At 41.9% G+C, this 21,842-nt stretch overlaps 1 protein-coding gene across 1 annotated transcript in view; it reads left to right on the top strand.

Moving 5' to 3' along the window:
* Positions 1 to 21,543, top strand: part of LOC306937998 (venom phosphodiesterase CdcPDE) — a gene marked incomplete at both ends in the record, with an annotated part of 35,285 nt that extends 13,742 nt beyond the window's left edge. The window contains 20 exons of the mRNA XM_079522020.1: positions 2,208 to 2,305; positions 4,793 to 4,872; positions 5,512 to 5,631; positions 5,984 to 6,093; positions 6,718 to 6,783; positions 7,165 to 7,237; positions 8,892 to 9,000; positions 9,827 to 9,949; positions 10,376 to 10,407; positions 10,912 to 11,039; positions 11,277 to 11,346; positions 11,541 to 11,628; positions 12,167 to 12,339; positions 14,244 to 14,289; positions 15,451 to 15,605; positions 16,163 to 16,298; positions 18,634 to 18,711; positions 18,834 to 18,966; positions 19,855 to 20,011; positions 21,367 to 21,543. Coding sequence (XP_079378146.1) covers positions 2,208 to 2,305; positions 4,793 to 4,872; positions 5,512 to 5,631; positions 5,984 to 6,093; positions 6,718 to 6,783; positions 7,165 to 7,237; positions 8,892 to 9,000; positions 9,827 to 9,949; positions 10,376 to 10,407; positions 10,912 to 11,039; positions 11,277 to 11,346; positions 11,541 to 11,628; positions 12,167 to 12,339; positions 14,244 to 14,289; positions 15,451 to 15,605; positions 16,163 to 16,298; positions 18,634 to 18,711; positions 18,834 to 18,966; positions 19,855 to 20,011; positions 21,367 to 21,543 — 2,152 coding nt within the window. The remainder of the gene's footprint in view (positions 1 to 2,207; positions 2,306 to 4,792; positions 4,873 to 5,511; positions 5,632 to 5,983; positions 6,094 to 6,717; positions 6,784 to 7,164; positions 7,238 to 8,891; positions 9,001 to 9,826; positions 9,950 to 10,375; positions 10,408 to 10,911; positions 11,040 to 11,276; positions 11,347 to 11,540; positions 11,629 to 12,166; positions 12,340 to 14,243; positions 14,290 to 15,450; positions 15,606 to 16,162; positions 16,299 to 18,633; positions 18,712 to 18,833; positions 18,967 to 19,854; positions 20,012 to 21,366) is intronic.
* Positions 21,544 to 21,842: the final 299 nt, after the last annotated feature.

Raw genomic sequence — 21,842 nt, forward strand, 5'->3', positions numbered from 1 at the left:
GTTTGTACTGGATTCATTCAGGATAGATGCATGATGACTGGAGCAGGGGTCTTAATTCAACAGGGGGGTCCGGGACTTCTTGGGGGGGTCCTCAGAGAGTTAATATAGGGGAATCTGCCAAATCTTTGTGTGATAGGATTTATTTTTTAACATTAACCACTTGAACCCTAGCATCTCTATTCTGAGGAACATTAGCCGAAAATAGCAAGCTCACAACACCTCGTAGCGTGTAGATCTGCTATTTTCTGCAAAGAGGTTTGAAATGAACAAAAAAACATGCATTTACACAACACTGATTACAGTCAGTGATTACACTATCTATAAAATCTATGACATTTTTTAATCTGCAACACAATTGTATGCAACTAGAATTTCGCCGCCCTTCGGGCGGCTCATCCTAGTTCCGTTGCAGCGCAATGGGAAGAAGGAAATTGCGAGATTTGACAGACTCCACTTCATGTTTCAGCTGTGTTTTTAAACCCAGTATTGTGCCCTTCACATGTATTAACGGATGGGTATTATTATTATTTGTTGTATTTTATTTTCACATCAAAGCAAATTAAATTAAATTAAAATAAGCACACATGAAACTGCTTTTTACTGTTTTTGTTTACTTACAATAAGTTACTGTTTGTGGAAACCAAAAGATGTTGAGAATGGAGCAGAACATACTGTAGTATATTTTTGTGGGGACCTTGACTGCATTATAGTAGGCCTACAATCTTTTGGATTGCAGTGACCCCACATTGTTTCTTCGGGAACAATATTTGTAGTTACAATGAGGGCTACATGAGCCGAAGGGAGAGAAACACGTCGCCTCTCTCCAGTCCGTGCGTATGGTGCTGCTGGTGGCTGAATAACAACGGATCGCATCGCTGACTGACATAAACGCACAGTTACAATGCAGAGGCACTTCAATAAGAAAACTCAACTAATAACGCTTGTGTGTGTTAATCTGCCCGATGCTGACGTTAGTATATAATGTTTAGATTGTTTTCCTCTTGTACATGCGTGTGTGGGCACAGTGGCAGGGGGTGAAAAGCCGATTTGTCCCATGGTGTGCACTGCGCAACTGTGCAGTGTAAAACATGCTGAAATCAAACCACACACACACACACACACACACACACACACACACAGTCACTCAGTCACAAATCCTCCACAGTGTGATTACGTGTCTGCAGTGACACTGATGCGAGGTTACAATGAGTCCGTGGTGTGGTGAGACTGGGAAAGGAATAATGCGCGGAAGAGCTTGGCATCCGACTGCGCGCGTTGTGTCGATGAGATGGGCGCGTTGGGAAATACCGCACCGAAGCACACTCGCCTATTAGTTTGCATTGCATTTGCACAGTGCGCTCAGTGCGATATTTCCGAACGTGGCCGTTGTGTGTGTGTGGGTGTGTGTGTGTGGCTGGCTGGCCTGTGTTTTGCTGCGTGGGGATCGCCATGTGAGGGGGCTAGCCAATAAGGGCCCTGTGTTGCATGTGGAGAATTGTGTAGGTTAGTGTGTGTGGTGTAGCCGAACGGGGTGGTGAGAACATGAGGGGGATGTAGCACAGCAATCGGTGACCCCTACATTAAGCTGTGTTGCTCCCAACATGCAGTGCAAATGCGTGTTGTAGCAACCGTAGCCAATGGGAAAACAGGATGCAGTGTTGCCAGGTCCGCGAATTGTAAGCGAGTTGTAAGTAGCGTGTTGAATGGCATTTTTTCTGGGCTTGTTTTCATAGACCTGGCAACAAATTAGGCGGGGGTGTCGGTGCTTGTGGCGTGTTTGTGTTTATTATTGATATTGATATTGTTTGTGAGTCTGGACGGGAGGCGGCTTTAGTGGCAGTGCAATGACAATTTTTACGCGGGTGATGTTGAGTGTGGGCGTGCTGCGCGACATGAGGAGATAGCCATGGATCGACGCGGAGGGTAAGTCTGTGACGTGTTAGTGTGTTTAGTGGGTTGTTGCAGTGTGTGTTGCAGTGTGTCAGTGACGTAGTAGCTGGTGCCTTTTGTTCCTGGGTGCGAACAGCGTTTTGGGCACACCTTTTCAATTGTATAATAGATGCTTCATCTCTCTCTCTCTCTCTCTCTCTCTCTCTCTCTCTCTCTCAGCTAGGGGGACAATTTTGGTCTGGATTTATTTTAAGACCCCTGGACTAGAGGAAAGGGTCTTCACTGTAATGACAGTTTTCTTTTGTTTTAACCCACAGCTACAAGCAGCAGCCCCTGCTCCTGATCTCTCTAGATGGCCTGAGGGCAGAATACCAACAGACATGGAGAAAACTCATCCCTGTTCTGGACAAGCTCAGTCAGTGGCAACTTCTACCTTTGTTGTTTGTCTGAATTCCTACTTTCAAACAGTGCTCTGGGCCTACTACTGTACAAATAGAAAGTGTTGAAACATTTAAGTAATCATTTGCTGATTAAGAATTGATACCCAGAAACCTCCAAAACATTAAATTGGGCCCGAGACCTACAGTATAGTGCAAGCAACTTATTCAACCTCCAAGTTACATTTCCTACCATAGACAGCCCTCTTTGTGAGACAGAAATGTTGAATCTGTATTAATAATTAAAATGGTTTTGGGGAGAGATTTTGGCGTTTTAAATCCCTCAACGGCCGGCACATGTGCAATTTCAACAGGTTATACACAGGACGATGACTGATTTAAAACGAGCGCTCCCCAAAACCACTTTGCTTACACGCCTGGTTAAAATGAGCAGACAGGTTATGCAGATGTAAAACACAGCAAAATAAACACTTAGAAGAACGAGTTCACTGAGTTTATTGACAGAAATTTCATAACATGTTATGATTTTTGTGAAACAAATTGGCTTTACAGAGACAAAGAAGATAACCCAAGTAGAGGTGCAACATTTCTTTCGTTTTATACAATATTGATCTTTTCTGTCTCACGAGTGCTGTCAGTGGATGGAATTGCAACTTATACTTGCGGAATTGCAACTGTATAAAGTTGCTTACAACTAGCCGCGAGCCCGAGACCAAGGGTTCATTGAACTTTGTGGCACAGTAGCAGGTCATAATTATTATTTATTAATGAGGTGAATAAGAATATGGCCACTTATTTTTGATTGGGTTAGTCCTTTGTTAACACTTTGTTTTGTTCGTTATGGGAATATTTACCGTACCCAAAAAAGAACTTCCATGGAAAGTTGAGAGAAGCCTTACACACATGCATGCACACCATGGAAGCTGTAAGTGTAAACACTGGTCATTACAGACCACTGTGAATCAATTCACAATTCCTGTCAGTGTTTAGAGTTGATTTTGTCTCCTTATCCCTGCTGTTATAACCCTACCTCCAAATGGTGTTGGAACGGTGAACTTTGCCTTTAACATGTACTTGCTTAAAGTTTTTTTCCCCACTGAGAAGGTTTTCATTTTACAAATCAATTCTTTCAAAGCTTTTACATGAAGCAAAAGTGCCTGCCTAACATAGCCCATGTGTTGACAATGTTTGACTGGGTTCTTCTCCTCTGTTACTGTAGTGTAGGCTATGTTTGAAAGAGTTTGGTCTCATGCCAAGTCTTATGCTGTGTCTGATGCCGAAAATAGCAGCTCTACAAGCTCACAACGCAAACAACAAAGTAGAATTCAGGCTTTACAGTTACTCTGCTACTCTATTATTACACAGTTTGCAGTGGTTTCCAAACAGTGTGGCGAGGTAGTCCAGGTCTTCTTGGGATTATTGGCCTATTGCAATAGGCCAAAAAGGTTATTAATAATTACAAAAGGTTATTCATATTTTTTTAATTGACTATCAGTACTTTATGTGCACTCATTTACAAAGATAATTCTACACCCTACACCACACTTTTAACGTGGCATCCCTATTATGGGCAAGTCACTATATACAGAAATTCTTATGTTATATTATTACAATGTTTTTACATTAATTTATTTTCACAAATTAAAAACAAAATAGCAAAAAAGTTGTCAGGGAGCAAAGCGATAACTTGTAGATCGAGATACATGGGTGTACCTTGAGATTCTAACTTTCCCATTGGTGTGCCAATTGGGCACAAAAGGTTTGAAAACCATCTGTGTACTGTTCACCTCCAGTGGACCTTCCTGGGGCCTTGTTCATGAGTTAGCGCCTGCATATGTTGTTGTGCACATGTTAGTTTAGTTAAAGGTCAACTGTGTAACCTTTAGCCAAATGTTTATGTGTATGTATGTATATAAATACTGGACTGGGGGGTGAGGTGACGGAATGGCGTTGACAGTGTTGGGTGGGCCGGTGGGGGACCCTCAGCAGCATAGGCGGATCTAGAAATGATGGGCCCCTGGGCCGCCGGCATGCAAAAGCCAGTGACACAAGGATCGTATGTGTCACTGTTATTCACTGTTACCCATTTTTTGGGCCCCTGAGCTTGAGCCTCTTCGCAGTCATGCGGACGCTCAAGCTCAGGGGCCCCCCCTAGCTCAGGGGCCCCGTTGGATAATCCTCCCCTGCCTCAGCAGGGACCATAGCTGGGTGACCACAGGGGAAACCGTCCGAATGCCACACCACGTTCGGGGGTCTCCCCTGCGATCGCAGGGAGTGTGTTTAACAACACACTTTCCCTGTTTGTACACACACACCAGAAGTCTTACATAGTCGAGCCTTTAAACTAACACGGAGGATTTGGCTGTATAGACAACATGAATGAGTCACAGGCTCATTCACGCAAGTGAATGACGCATGCATAAATCGCAGGACGTGGATAATCACTAATGATTTTGTTTGTCACTATATTGATGTTTTTTTTTAATCTCTTCCTCCCCATACAGGCAAATGTGGCACCTCTGCTCCTTACATGCAACCAGCATTTCCGAGCAAGACCTTCCCAAACCACTATACCATTGTTACAGTAAGCCTCGGACAATTCAGAACACACTCTCTCAAAATAATTGAAATAATCCAAAATAAGGGACTCATATGAGATCAATGGCTGAGTCATACACACTTTAAAACACAACTAAAGACCCTTCTGTTTTCCATTTTTCCATTGATTGAATTATATTTCATTTTTTTCTCTCTCTCTTTTCTTTTCTCCTCTGCACTGTATACTGTATCTATTAATTTTTACTTATTTTGTTAAATACATCCTAATGAAATTTTATAATTGTATTATTGTATTATTTATGTTTTGTGTAAAGCACATTGAATGTGCTATACAAATAAAATTGCCTATTGCCTTGCCTTACAGGCAGAAATTCAAGTCTTTAGAATTAAATCCCAGTTTGAGGGAGTAAACACTTAGTTGAACCCTAGCGTCCCTATTCTGGGAGTGAGCATTCGTAAAAAATAGCCAATCCTCAAGCTTGCGACGCCTTATGTCTTATGAGCTTGTAGATTGTCTATTTTTGATTACAAGATTTGGTGTAGATGGAAAGACTAGCAGACCTAGCATAGAGCCCTGGGGGATCCAATCAACTAACTGTAAGTGTTTAAGCCTGTGGCTAATGGGAGTCATTTTCCTCCTCTCCTCTCCTCCATCATTCCACAGGGTCTTTACCCAGAATCCAATGGTTTGATTGACAACGTTATGTACGACCCGGTGTTTGATGCTGTCTTCAGTCTGTCCAGCTCAGAGAAGGACAAACCTCGCTGGTACCAGGGACAGCCTGTAAGCCTGACTAGCTCTGCTACTATAGGAATCAATACAGCCTCCAGATTTTGCATCTACTTATAGGCAGCTACAGATAGCTATGTACATAGCACAAACTTTGAATGTGTATAATTGGAAGCCCACATACACTCAGTACAGTTGGAGTAACTGCTTGATAGACCAAATAGACTGCTTGCATGGGGTAAAGGCTGCTTTACCCCATGGGGTAAATTCAATGTCAGCAAAGTCTCAAGGATGACACAATATTTAATATCTTGAGCTATCAATGAGCCAATGATGACTTTCTATTAGGTAGAGTCACTATATTTTGTTGCTCATACAATGTATGCTCTCATGTACCTCGTTGTAGATTTGGCACTCAGCCAAGTACCAGGGGCTGAAGACAGGGACCTTCTTCTGGCCAGGGTCAGACGTCAACATCAACGGCAGCTTCCCTGACATCTATCGGAATTATGATGGGTGAGGAACTGAAAAGAGTGTCACCAAGGCCTCATTCACACGTATCAAACACCAATCAAGCAAATGTTTTTTTAGGCCACCACAGTGCTTTTCCAATGGGAGTCACATGGTTTGACCAAACATTTTTGTTTGATGGGGGGGATGATTGGTGTTTGATATGTGTGAATGAGGCCTAACAGGATAACATGGGACTGACGATTTCGTATTCGAGGATACTGGCATAATGGCATTAATGCTATTGTTATTTCCAAGTCTCTACCATACATGGCCAGATACTGATTAGCCCACATGTTTACATAAAAACAAAATACTGTTTGAGTTGTGATCATGTACAAATATAGTTATCTATAGTAGTTATGTAGTTAATCGCTCGATTAATCACATGTTAAGAATTCATTTTGATTAAAATTGATCATGATTAACATAATGGTGAGGACAGCCCTAATATATATATATATATATATATACAGTATATATATTTTTTTTTTTGTTAGATGAAAGAGTGTATATTCATATCCTTATCATTGATTCAACTGTTTTATAATTTGCAACAATGATGATAAAGTGCTGTTTCGGCATAGGTTTACGTTCATACTTTAATATAAATACTTTCTTTGATTGTAGTAAAATACCATTTGAGGAGAGGGTGTTTACTGTTCTGAAGTGGATGCAGCTGCCAGAAGACCAAAGGTATGTTCCCTTTGGCTGGAATCCACCTGGCAGGATCTCACTCTCACTAAATTAATTCTTCTTGATCCCTTCTTCTTGTCCTGGCACCTTGCAGGCCAGGGTTTGACTAGCAGGGGTGTTGCCTCAGCTTTTTAGACCTACCATCTGGTCATTCATTTTTTTTATCTCCGGTGCAGAGATGTTTTATCCCTGCTTCTGGTCAGACTGGCACTTCCATTTTGGAAATGTAGTCTGATATGTTTAATATTTATGTTTGATAATATTACAAATTAATTACCACATTGCTCATGTTAATCACATTAACCCTATTATTATTTTTCACAAGCGTAATTCCTTTTTCAAAGCTACAACTGTATAATCATATATAGTGTGTCACCACAGGCCGGATTTCTACACCCTTTATCTGGAGGAGCCTGATAAATCTGGACACAGCTATGGTCCTGTCAGTGGAGGGGTAAGCTCACTGTCTGAATGACAAAATGAATAACTGAATAACCAAGTGAGTTAGGGACTGATGGAGTGAGGGAGGGAGGGAGGGAGGGAGGGAGTGAATAAGGGAGGGAGTAGGGGACTAAGGGAGTGAGTGAGGGAGTGAGTCAGTCAGTGAAAAAGGTAGGATATTATATGCAGATCCCCACAGTTTATTATAATTTTTTTAAAGAATTTTTTTGGCTTTTTTCTGCCTTTATTGATGAAAGTAGACTGACAGGAAATGGGGAGAGAGATGGGGGGAAGACACGCAGCAAAGGCCGTTGGGATCAGGAGTCGAACCCACGGCACGCCGTCAGGCTGGCTCAGCAGCCTATAGGTGCCCAGACGGTTGGGCTAACCGTCCGGGGCCCCCACAGTTTATTTAAACACTGTGCTTGACTCAGAAATAATCAAGTGAAGAAAAATATACGCACACGATAAATTGCTCTCCTGTCTTTTTTATTTATTTAACCAAAGGCGAACAAACTTTTGCCCATGTAGGGCTTCATCAACTTGATGATTTTCTTCAGTGAGTCAGTGAGTCAGTGAGTCAGTTAATGAGTCAGTCAGTCAGTCAGTCAGTCTAAAATGGAGTGTTCAAAATAAATGATAATAAATTAATAATGAATATAAGCATCTGGTTAACTTTCAGTGGATCCTTGTCTTGGCTTGTCTTCTTTTCTCCTCTCTTGTTCTGGTATTTCTCTTGAGCTTTCACTTCAAGCACCTGTACAAACAAGCCCCTCTCTCGCTCTCCACTCTTTTCATCCTTGCTTTTAACTTGCATAACTTTTATCTTAATCTACCACTGCTGGCTGGCACCATTTGCTCCAGCCTTGCTATGCTGGTATTAACATTTCACTGCCATTCATTATACCATCAGCCGTGCTAATGGGTAATGGCATACATTAAATGGTAAAATAAATGGTATATGATGCATTTTTATAGCGCCTTCATCCAAGTTGCTTTACATAGATATACGCATTACATTCACCCATTCACACACATTCATACACCGATAGCGGAGGAAACCATGCAATGCACCAACGTAGTCATCGGGAGCAGTTAGGGTTTCAGCGTCCTGCTCAAGGACACTCTGGGGGAGCCCAGGAACAAGCTGGGAACCTTCCGGGTTCCCAGAAATCCTTAAATTAATAAGAAAAAACCATCAGCTATGATGAATTATTTTCGAGATAGGCTGTGCAGTAATTGTTGTGGAGTAGTTTGGACTTGGCAATGGTTTGAATTCCAGTTAGTAATTAATCATTACATTGTCATAAAGATGAACATTGTGTGCAATTGTAGGGATCAAGCTATGGGCTATTGTAACTCAGAATTGACCTTTTTACTATAATTTCACAACGGTCCATTTACCATTGTGATGTTTTTCTGGGAAAAGCGTGCATGGGACTTGGGGGGGTTGATCCTGGGGTCATGGAAATAACTAAAGCACACATCTTGTAAACTTTGACTAACCTTTGTTCACCAAGCAGTGTGTCTATGTTTTTATTAAGGTCTATATTTCCTTATCTAAAGGGAGTAGGAAGCGCCATACCAATTTACAGTAAGCAGTATAGCAGTGATATCAGATATTACAATTGTATATCTCCAATGAATTAAGATGTGTTTTCTTCCAGCTGATAGAGGGCCTGCAGGGTGTGGATAGGATCATGGGTCAGCTCATGAATGGTCTCAAACAGATTAATCTACACCACTGTCTCAACATCATCATAGTTGCAGACCATGGTAGGTCGTGTACTACATTGTACATGCATACATACAGTACATATCCTATTATTTTGACGCTCGACAAAGCCACCATGGTGGATTCGAACCCATATCCTCCGTGGTGGTGGGCACGCACCCTAACATATGCGCCACCCGAGTGCAATATAGTAGGGCTACTTTTTAAATCCCAAAAAACTTTGCAAATCCCTTCACACAGCATTATAGGCCTATATAAAAACAACATAAAAAATGTGGGAGAAACAACAATAAAAGGATAAAAATCTTTAGACAACATAAAAAAGAATAAAAGTATACGAGAGTGCAATAAACTATAAAACAACATTAAAAGAGACAAACAACAGATTAAATCTTGTAGTAAAAGCAAGTCTATAAAATATTATAGATAGATGTGAAGCGTATCGATCTTGCAATACCAAGAATCGATTGTATCGATACTAAGAACATGTGCTTTGTATTTTGCAACATTAAAAACAAGGAAGAGGGTTTAAATTACTAGTTTGTCTACAAGTGGTAAAATAAAATGTCTATTATGTATTTGCCAGTGAATAATACCATTCAATAAACAATACCAATACACAGCATTCAAAAAACAATATCCTTAATAACTTTTGTTCTCTTAAAAGACAAATCCTGCACTGTCCATGGATACTTTTCCTTTGTATAAAATCTATGAAAGTATTCAATCTGCAACACAATTTTACACAATTGTGTAGTCATTGTAGTGGGGGTCCCTGCTTTGATGTCTCTCTTGGCAAAGTGGTCCTCGAACTGAAACATTTATGAAAAGACCCCTGCCATACAGCATATATGTAACGTTCTGCAGGTATGGAGGACACCAGTTGTGACAGGAAGGAGGTTCTCCAGGACATGGTGGGCAGTGTCCAGGAGTACTGGGTGACCGAGGGACCATTTGGACGCATCAGAGCCAGGGATAAAGACACCGTCTGTGAGTCTGTGGAAGTCACTGTCAAATTATAAATTCAGGTCACTTTAATAAATGAATCTGACATAAACTAACTGAGGATTTTACTGTGTAGAGTTACGAAAGTAAACACCTGTGTGTGTGTGTGTGTGTGTGTGTGTGTGTGTGTGTGTGTGTGTGTGTGTGTGTGTGTGTGTGTGTGTGTGTGTGTGTGTGTGTGTGTGTGTGTGTGTGTGTGTGTGTGTGTGTGTGTGTGTGCGTGCGTGCGACTGCGTGTTGGCGATTGATGGATTAACCGTCGGTAGTAAATGGGATAAGAACAGTTGACGATGTTCTGGCCCAGACTATTATCATTGGTATGAACATCCTAGGTAGCTAGATTTGGTGCCTTCATGTTGCAAAAACACAAAAACAAATCACTGACTTTGGCTGTCTTTCCCCCTTTGGCAGTGGACTCTGTTGGACTGGTGGCCAACATGACTGTAAGTAGATTGACATGAAATCTATTTCACCTCTATTTCCAGTTCTCCTAAAGTGCTACTGTGCATTTTCTGTAACTTTAACACAACAAACAAGGTTGACGACAGTACTAAACAAGATTTCAGAGAAGCAAATGTAATGATTAAACCAGAATATTTCATATTTATGTTTTAAGCACGTCATAAAAAAATCATATATAAATGTATAGATCTTGGTCAAAGAAGACCCTTTGAGTCATTAATTACTAACACATTCACTCATTTAAATAATGATCTTGCAATGAAATACAAAGGGAAGATAATAGATTATCCAGTTATCAGCAATTATATTGCATTACTGTACAGTAGTAGAGGAGTTGTAATCTTAAAATAATCGAGCCTGCGTGTATTAATTTGTTCCTTGGTTTCATGGTCCACACAAATTTTGTGGACAATGAAAATAAAGTGTTTTTGTCCCAACGTGAATGCAGCAACAGAGTTGATGGTCTATATTAATGTTCATTCCAGTGTAAGAAGCCAGACCAGAAGATCAAGCCCTACCTGAAGACCAACCTGCCAAAGCGCTTACACTTTGCAAACAGCCGACGCATAGAAGATGTCAATGTTATGGTCACTCCAAAATGGCTGTTTGAGAGGTACAGTGGTAGCCCAGCCCCAGCTGTTAATACATCAATCTGACATGGAATTGCAAAATTATGGTTATTTTCAAAAATGACGAAGTACTACATGCCATCATATTGATGATTGGTTGCACAAGTTTATGTTCCGCAGGAATGACGTGCAACTTGCACGTCATTCCTGCAGAACATAAACTTGTCCACCAGTCTACATGGTCGGATTTATTTCTCTGTCTGATTCTTTGTCTTACAAAGATACCCGGGTTCTACGACATTCTGCTCTGGTGGGGCTCATGGATATGACAATGATGCTGACAGCATGCATGTAAGTATTGTATAGTTCTGTATCTTCTGGTCTCAGCTCAGAAATGAGTACTATAGCCTAAATTAGCCTAAATTCATTATTTCAAAAATAGATCTCACACATGATCACTGACATTGTGGCAATGCATGGGGATTGCATATATCTACTTTTGTATTTAATCAGTTGCTTTTTTACGCTTTTATTGTTATTTTCAGGCCATGTTCCTCAGTTATGGCCCTAAGTTTCTGGCTGAAAGTGAGATTGAGCCCTTCGCCAACATTGAACTCTACAACCTCATGTGTGGTGAGTAGTTCTCCATTTAGTTGATTGGAAATGTTGGAGAACAATGTACTGCACAATTCAATTCAATTATAGTGCCAAATCACAACAAGTTGTCTCATGACACTTTACACATAGAGAGACCCAACATTGTCCCACCCTTGCGACAGTGGCAAAGGAAAACTTCCCCTTAAATGTGAGAAACGTAAGGCAAATCACAGGTTCAGTGATTCAGAGACAGAGAGGGATATACAAGTATAAACAAGTATTAGCAATAATAGTGTAAGATAGTATATCATTTTATAATATAGTATAACAATAATACTAGACTCCATAAGCTATGAGCTGTGGGAGTGTGAGGCTGGGGGTTACTGGAAAAAAGAGGATTTAGTTTGGCTTTCCCTGGAAGTATGATAAACATTTACATTTACAGTCCAAAAAAAGGGTTTATTTTCCCTGCATGCGCCTGGGGCTCTGACTCTTTAGAACATCACTGTCTTCTTTTATGTATCTATCTTCTGTAAATAAAAACGTTGAGCTGATATATGTCGCTCACATCCAGATGTGCTGGGTATCTCCCCTGCTGACAACAATGGTACCCACGGGAGTATGAACCACTTACTGAGGCAGCCCTTCCATGACCCCAGCCACCCTGCAGAACAAAGCCACCCAGGACGCTGTCCTCTGCTGTCCCTGGACCCAGCAGACAATCTGACCTGCTCCTGTCCCGCTTTGGTATGTACAGTCTCTAGGATGTCCTCAGACCAGCCCTCCATCGTCGCTTCCAGAAGTAGTTTGGTCAAATACTCCATTCATTGGTAATGGACTGGTATTACATTTGATTGCCATCTACAAAGCGGAGACGCACCTTTTTTGCTGTTTCTTTGAGTTGAACTTGGGGTTCAGGAACGCTCCTCCAAAAACCTGAGGTGCGTATACGTATAAAGCCCAAACCACACCAAAGGGTCAAGTCGGGATGAGATGGTTTTTAAGGGTCAACCACACCAATGCAACTCATTGAGTTGCAATGAGTTGCATTGGTGTGGTTGAACTTAAAACGGTTTTGTCCCAAGGAGTCCCTACTGGTGTGGTTTGGGCTTAAGAGTGCAAACATGTGAGGTGCGCTGCAATGAAAAAGCTCTGAGCAAAAAGCTTTTACTCACATTGATAACAATTACAAAAACACGCAGCCAGTTGCTAAAACACTTCCTGGCTGAACGGGGCCTAAGGGTGTAATCTCCATACACCTGCAGTCAAACATATCAACAGTTCCTCTATTACCGGTAAGTTTCTCTTTTTTGAGTGGTGCAACCACTCCAAGGAACAGCAAAGTCAGCAATGTCCCTATGTTTAGAGTACCAGTAGGGGTAAAAGTGGCGCTGTTGTGCTAGAAACAGAGAGAGAGAGATAGTGTTGCACTGTTGCCTAATTACAATGAGAGAGATAGAGAGAGAGAGAGAGAGAGAGAGAGAGGTGTCTGCTAATTCCCCCACACAATAACTGTCATTTCTCGAACGTTTCGGACGCGGGGCGGCTCGCCGGAACCGGGCCAGCACCCTGGGAGCGTTCCTGTGGGGCTGGAAGTTCCGGGCCCCCCACACCCCCACACAGAGTTGCACCTGCACCCAGTTCACACAGGTGTGATTTTTTATCCTGTAATCGGGTGTCCTCGGCATGAACCCCTCTAACAGGCTGCTGTGATTATTGTTTACAGACCTGTTTCCATTGCCTCATCTTGGCATGTATAAAGTACATAAACAAGGGCATAGGCTCACTCTATTTCATACAGCATCCTCTCCAACAACATTATATAGGCTACCTCACTATTTTCTACCTATTTTTAAACAGTGTTTCAAAAATGTAAAGCCAGTCCAAAGTTCCTTCAGCCATCTGCAAGTTTGTGTCTGTACGTAACATTATGCCATGATTCTGCATGGCATGTGTTCCTTCAACAATCACTTCAAGATAATTCCTGTACAGACAGTTATGTACTGTACATGGTGACGTGACGGGCATGGGGTTACCATCTGCTTATACTGTCAACACTATAGATAATGGGGCATAACGCCCTACAATAGCCATGTGACATCATGCTGCTGTAAAATGGTGTGGGGTTTCCTATACTCCCTTTTGATAAGGAAGCACACGCACGCACGCACGCACATACAGTAGGGCAGAAATGGGTGACGGGCATGGGGTTACTATCTGCTTATACTGTCAACACTAGATAATGGTGCATACCACCCTATAATATCCATGTGACATCATGCTGCTGTAAAATGTTGTGGGGTTTCCTATACTCCCTTTTGATAAGGAAGCACACACACACACACACACACACACACACACACACACACACACACACACACACACACACACACACACACACACACACACACACACACACACACACACACACACACACACACACACACACACACTACAGTAGGGCAGAAATGGGTGAGCTGTTTCATAGAATTCATACTCTGCACAGTAAAGTCCTGTGTAGAGTTAGTTTAGGCAGTGTACAACAGGAAAAATGAACTAGGCCTATGAGTATTTTACTCATATTTTCCCCATATTGAGGTCATGCATTATACAGATTGCATTAAGCAGACTTGTTTTTCTTTCCCCCTCAGAGTGGAAACGCCATCAACAACCGTCTGAATCTGACAGCAGAAGAGGGTAAGGCAAGCTGACTGACACGACTTCAAATGAAATATAGAGTGCACATTTTGCACACCTGTTATTAATCTGATAAAGTGAACAACCAGCTTTCAGAATAATCGCCTGGATTTTTTGTTTTTACTTCCTGTTAATTTTGGTTACCCACCCTGTGACCTTCCCTCACCATTATCAGTGAGACACTGAACCCCTAACTGTTCACGTTGGTGCATTGCATTGTTTCCCTCCCCGTCAGTGTGTGTGTGTGTGTGTGTGTGTGTGTGTGTGTGTGTGTGTGTGTGTGTGTGTGTGTGTGTGTGTGTGTGTGTGTGTGTGTGTGTGAGAATTGGTGGATGTAATGCACATTGTAAAGTGCTTAATTTCCCAAGAGGAGTAGTGGCAACCTTTTTCTTTAGCGCCACCATCAGGCCACACTTTGAAATTAGCAAAACTGCTAGAGGCCCGCATGCATTCTTGTTCAGGCTGTATAACGTATTTATCTTTTTGAGTAAACCATCTCACATCAGATTACAGCGTTATTTTATTTCATCTATAACCTACATTTGACATTTGCGTTTTTCTCCTAACCTTTTCCTGGTGACAAATGACAAATGTTCACAACGTGGATAGACTGTATCATATTTATTTTATCCCAGCTAATGTTTGGAACCATTGCTCTTCTATTGTGTGCATAATATAGTAGTGATATATGTTCTATTCTTACAAACAAAACCCTACAGGTGTTGACTGTCTGATGTGGAATCGAATAAAAAAAATCGATTCCACCCGTCCCTCACCCGTGTGAAGTGAGGGGCGCTCTTATCATCGTACATCATCATGACGTAAAATAGACACTATATTTGCTGAGACACGTACATTTTCCATTCATCGTCAATGGGAATTTAATGTTTGTGTAGGACGGAAATAGCCGATTTGCTCAGACACATGATGTAAATTCTCCATTCATTGTCAATGGGAATTTAATGTTTGCGTAAGACAAAAATCTACACTAATAGCTGAATATAGGAGGGGCTAACACCCCTCAAAAATAAGATCAGAGTACATTATTCTTCCACATCCAAGAGTAGAGAAAACTCAGCAAAGTCTCCATTATGCAACCAAACATCTAAGTATTTCCCAAAATGCATATATTAATACGTCAAACGGCTCCACTCTATCCAGAGATGTCTGTGGAGAAGAGGCATGCGTTGTTGGGGCGACCCAGGATGCTGCAGCCTGCAGAGAGCTACTGCCTGCTGTACCACCAGGGCTTCCTCAGTGCCTACAGCAACAGGACCATGATGCCCCTGTGGAGCTCCTTCACGCTGGACAAACCGGTGAGGGGGCTGCCTATTGTGCCCTGCAGCGGTTCATGGAGCTGGAGTTTGTTGTTATGACCAAAAATGTTTTAATTGCCCCTGCATTCTCTTTTTAGAAATACCTGTCCAAAAAGTGACAAATGCCCTATAGTACCATTGACCGGAATTCCCCAGGGGTCTATTATACCCCTCCTATTCTCTATGTAGACCATCTTTTTTTAAAGATATTATTTTTGGCTTTTGCCTTTTTACTGATATAGGCATATATGAAAGCAGGCTCACAGGAAATGGGGAGAGAGATGGGGGGTGACATGCAGTAAAGGCAGTCGGCATCGGGAGTCGAACCCGTGGCACATTGCCAGACTGGATTACCAGCCAAGGTGCCCAGATAGCTACGCCAGCCGCCCAGGCCAATGTACACCATCTTTTGACCGAAAAGAGTTGATCTACAACCTCAACATGCGTCGGGTTGCGACACATTGTGAGCTTGTAGATTTGCTATTTTGGTCAAAGGTTCACCCCAGAATAAGGACGCGAGGGTTCATGATTCATTGAATGGTCCTTCCTGTTTGTAGCTGGACGTGGACCCATTTCCGGCAGTGTCTGGAGACTGTCTGAGGGCTGATGTCAGAGTTCCTGGAGACCAGAGTCCAAGATGTGACCAGTACGCTGCTGCTGGGAACCTGACCCGCTCCTTCCTCTACCCGCCCAGTACGGTCACGTACACAAACACACACATGCACGCGCGCACATTTTTTTGCGATAGTTAATTGTTAACCTGTGCTCCCTGCCAGGATTCTCAGTAATTCTTAGAGAAGCTCATCGAGTTCCATTGAAATTTAACTCAGAGGCCCTTTACTATACAGCACTGTATGTAATGACATCAAAGCAGTCCATTCCAATGGTTCATCCAAGAAGCTCATCGAGTTCCATTGAAATTTAACTCAGAGGCCCTTTACTATACAGCACTGTATGTAATGACATCAAAGCAGTCCATTCCAATGGTTCATCCAATTCCATGTTGCGTTTCACCAGATCCATCAATCAATATCTGTGAAAATAATCTGGAGGCTTTACACCTGAGTCTGTCTTTGTGCTTGTGTCATATTATCACCATTTAGCCTGGCTTTGGGCCAGACTGTGCCTGGCCCAAAGCTAGGCTAATCACCATTAGCTTTTCTTCCTTTCATCTATTTCTTGTATAGCTCTCTTTCATCTATTTCTTGTATAACATCTGGGAATAAATTCCTTACCAAAAAATGTCTTCACCTACAGTCATACACTGGTGAAGTGCAACATGAAATTGTGATGACAGAAGCTACTGTAAATGGTACACCTTTATCCAAATTGCATTACATTCACCAGTTCACACACACACCGATTGCAGAGGAAACAATGCAAGGCTCATTGGAACCTGCTCATTGGAAGCAGTTAGTTCAGTGTCTTGCTCAAGGACACTTCGACACTAACTCAGGGGGAGCCAGGGATTGAACAATTTCTTAAACGGCCACTCTACCTCCTGAACCTCTACAGGGCCCTGAAACCGATTGATCGGTTGATTTGCATTATTATGTAAATGCACAACAGGTGTAACTAGAAAAAGTGCCCTTCTGGGCACAGGTCTCCACCAGGAGGATAGGAGTGTGTGTGTGTGATGTTTGGCAAAATGTTTAGGAGCAATATAAACGTGTGTGTGTGTGTGTGTGTGTGTGTGTGTGTGTGTGTGTGTGTGTGTCGCGGCTTGGCCTGTTGTAGCGCCACCATGAGGCTGATTTGAAAACGGTCAAGTGGCATTTCTTCCAAAGCCTAGTGGGAATATGCATGCACAGTTTCACCATAATCGGACGCTGCGTTGAGTAGTTGTGGCGATTTGTACAAAACGGGTACAAAGCGGGCTACTCCTGAAAAGTTTAGGAGCCAATCGTAGCCAATGAGGGTGGATTATGAGAAATCAAACAAACCCGTCTTGATCACATGACTATGGAGAGCATGTGTACCGATTTGCGTGAAATTTGGATACAATCTGAAGGAGTAATATTAGAAAATGTGTTTTACATATGTCGGCCTCCTGGTGGCGCTATAAAGAGCAGATGTGAAACATTCCAGGCAAAGGTTTTTCCTTGGCCTCTAGGGAGTTGGCATACAAAGTTATTCACAGATCCGTGCAGTTAGAGGTAAAAACACTTTTCGGCCAGTTATAGCGCCACCATGAGGCTGAGTTGAAAATGTTCATGGGGCATTTCTTCCTCTGCCTAGTGGGAATGTGCGTGCACAATTTCACGGAAATCACATGATGTGTTCATGATTTGCAGCATTTTGTTTGAAACCGAGCACTCCTGCAAACTTTGGAAGCCAATCTTAGCCAATCAGGATGGAGTCTGAGAAATCTGAAAGACCCGTGTTGTTGAATGGCTCTAGAGAGACTGTGTACCAATTTGCGTGATGTTTGGACAAAATATGTAGGTGTACTGTCCAAAAACTTGTTTTGCACAAAGCGGCCTCCTGGTGGCGCTATAACAGGCCATTCTGGAAATTTTGGGGCAGAGGTTCATCGTTGGCATCCAGGGAGTGTGTGTGCAAAATTTGGCATCGACCGGGTTAACAGTGCCGGAGATTAGCTGTTCACAGACGGACGGACACACGGACGGACGGACACACGGACACACGGACGGACGGACAGAGTGCAAAACATACTCTCTCCCCATGCCTTCGGCCTGGTGGAGACAATAATAATGATTTGCATTTTATAGCGCTTTTCTGTGTGCCTACTCAAAGCGCTTACAATGGTTCATTCATTCATACATTGGAGGTGAAGCAGCGGTGTACTGTCACACCCAGTTCAGAGTCTAGCTTGGATTCTGTAATTCCTTTGCTTGTGTACTTATAATATGGTGTTATGGCGGTTTACTGTATATGTAGTTGCACTGCACATACAAACAAGTATATCCCAGGCATGCTATACTGTACATACCTGTCTCTCACTCTCTCTCACCATGTAGCTTCACATTAATGGCTCATCTCATATAAATATCTGTATGATTGGCAGGCCTGAACAACACTGCAGAGGAGCAGTATGATGCACTGCTGGTGACTAATCTCGTCCCAATGTACCCCGAGTTCAAAAGTAAGTGGTCCTGTGTGCCGAACTGCCAATTATTGTTAGCATGAAGTAGGACATCTTATTTATGTTATAATTGACTGGCTCGAGTCATATCGGCTCTACTTTACCTCTCCCTCTACTCACAGAGATCTGGGATTACTTCCATTCTACCTTGTTGAAGAAGTATGCCTCTCAGTATAATGGAGTGAATGTAGTGACGGGACCTGCCTTTGACTATAACTATGATGGACAGTATGACACTCCAGAACAGATACAGCAGTAAGTCATATTATAGATTCTGTGACGGTGACTGTCTGACTGACCGTGTGTTCATGTGAGTGTGCACGCAGACAGACACGCATGATACTATTTGGGCAGACGTGTTTTGGCTGTGTCCATGTGATGATCAAATCTGTGATGATGAGCCACAACCAATATTATCAATATTGTATTGTGTGTCAGTCTGTCAGTCAAACAAAATATCTCAAGACAGATGGGTGTATTTAGATAGATAGACCTGTATTGCACTAACATAGATTTCCACTTCCTCAAACTGATGATTAACCATTGGATAAAAATGGTCAAATGTCAGGGTTACCATCAAGGTCAACATTAAATAATTAGCCATATCCCTTGGAACGAACATGTAATTGGAACAAAAGATCTTGGCTATGGGTGTGCATATCCAAGTATGTTTTTTAGGGCAGCACGATTATGTGCCGATACCGATTCTGACCGATTCCGATTCTGACAACAATGGAAACAAGCCTAGGTAGTAGGTAGGCCCTAGGGGCTTGGCCCAAAGCCTGTTAATAAAGTATTCAATCAATCAATCAATAAATATTCTCTTTACTTACATCATATTTGATTTGGCTTTTGTTCTAGACTAGAGGTACTGTACTAGACACTTTTGAAGAATTCCTCTGCTGCCTTCAAACATTAGAAATACACAATACAAAAGCGACAGACTGGCTGCTCTGTGAGTACAAAGCCATTGACGGTCACATTATTATTGCGTCATCAATATCTGTGAAAATAATCAGGATTATTTTTAGACCGATCCGATACCGATATGGCATTTTTATGGCAGAAATGGCCGATTTCTATATGCTACCGATTATATTGTGCATCACTAGTGTTTTTTAATTCTTTCTGTTCCTGTTAAAGGTTTGTCTCAGGCACACGCATCCCCATCCCCACCCATTACTTTGTGGTGCTGACCAGCTGTAGAAACACAACTGAGCCTGTGCACAACTGTGATGGAGAGCTACAAACCATTTCCTTCCTGTTGCCTCACAGACCAGACAACTCCGAAAGCTGTATGGTAAGACCAGTGATGTCAAGTAACTATTAAGTACATGTACTCAAGTACAATTTTGAGGTATTCTTACGTTACCAGAGTTTTTCCAATTTGCATTACTTTTACTTCTACACCACTACATCTCAGAGGCAAATATTGTACTTTTTACAATTATTTGAAAACCTTAGTTACTTTGTAGATTTTGATTATTATTACATTATTATAACAACTTCAGACCTATATTCTTTGGCAATTTGAAAATAGCCGATATAGGCTACTTGTAGATCTGCTATTTTTTAAATATTTGTATAGATTTTATACATTTGAAAACTTGTGAAATGGGACATGAGTACTTTCTACTTTTGGTACTTTAAGTACATTTTGATGTCAATACTTTTGGACACAGACAATGTGTCCTCAAAACGCTCTCCCAGGAGAGCTCTCTAACTCAAATAAAAGTAGGGCGCCTTCAGCTGTTGTACCACAATAAGGTTGTATTACTTAACAAAAAAGTCCGTAGCAGTTGATTTTTTCCTCCAATAGTAAAAGTAAGCAGTCGGTTTGAGGGGGCCCCCGACAGCTGAAATGCGTCGTGTGCGTGTATTTGTCGGGTAATTTTAAATTAATAATTTATTTGTTGGGTACACTACCTGGCTGCACGACATTGAACACTTTATTGATGTAATGACGTAAAGGAAAGCCTATTTGTTGTAATTTTAGTTGGTATTAATTACTTAACCAATCATTTTTGCCAGGAGAGCTCTGCGATTTTCCCAAAAAATCAAGCTCATTCATCAGCAGCATCACGTGTGCTGCAATGCAGAATGTGAAAGAAAACTTTCATATCAGCAATTACTCACAGAGTGCTGAAATGGAGGATGTAAGAACACACTTTTGTTGGTTACAGAGCAGGGTAAATATGAAGTTTTGCCCCAAAGTCTTGTGTTTATATTGGCTACGACACAGTTTTCTGCCCGAGGTGGGAGGGACCTTCACCCTATAATTTTAGACCGCGATGGAGGGATGCCGTCTCAAGCGAACTTGAGCCACGAGAGACACCATAGAGCGAGCTAAAGCGAGTGAGTTGCCGTGTCGAACATTGCGAAGTTCGCTTGAGCCCCGTCAAGGTGTGACCCAATAGGCACAGAATAGTAAATCTGTGCAATCTTACAATGAGCAAAGTGAAGACTACGTATACAAATAAGGTTGAAAATGGCTGAAGAACATATGTTCCCATAGCAAGAATCGAACCAAGAACAACTGTGATACCAACCATTGAATTATTACCTGAATCAGCTGTAAGGTAGTGGACTTGAGTCCCTACCAATCACAGTAATCATTTTGACATAGTCTAACGTTCTGCTCTTTTTCTTTGACAGAGCAATGAGTCTGAATCTCTGTGGGTCGAAGACCGCATGTGGTTCCACCAATCACGAGTCAGAGATGTGGAATGGATCACAGGACTCGACTTCTACCAGGGTAGCACCCGTCCAATCCCAGAACTGCTACGGGTGAAGACCCGCCCCACTGCTGCCATCCACAGAAAACCCGAGTGAATTGCTAGAATATGTGTGTTCCAAAATGCTTTAGGCCCTAAAGCATGCCCTAAAGTTTAGGGCATATGAACTCAACAACAATATGAACTAAAGGCCATCATTTAATAACTGCATAACAGTGGTTTGCAACTTTAATAATAATAATACATCCAATTTATATAGCGCTTTTCTCGAACAGATTTATTAAGAAATAATACGTTTTCAGTGTTTTTACCAAAGGTCTGCGCCTGTTTACTGTAGCTCTATAATTCAGAGAAAAATATATCCTATAATTTGGTGCTGAACCAAACGAGGGCTCG

Source organism: Electrona antarctica, assembly GCF_951216825.1.
Source record: "Electrona antarctica genome assembly, chromosome: 15".
NCBI classification, from domain to species: Eukaryota; Metazoa; Chordata; class Actinopteri; order Myctophiformes; family Myctophidae; genus Electrona; species Electrona antarctica.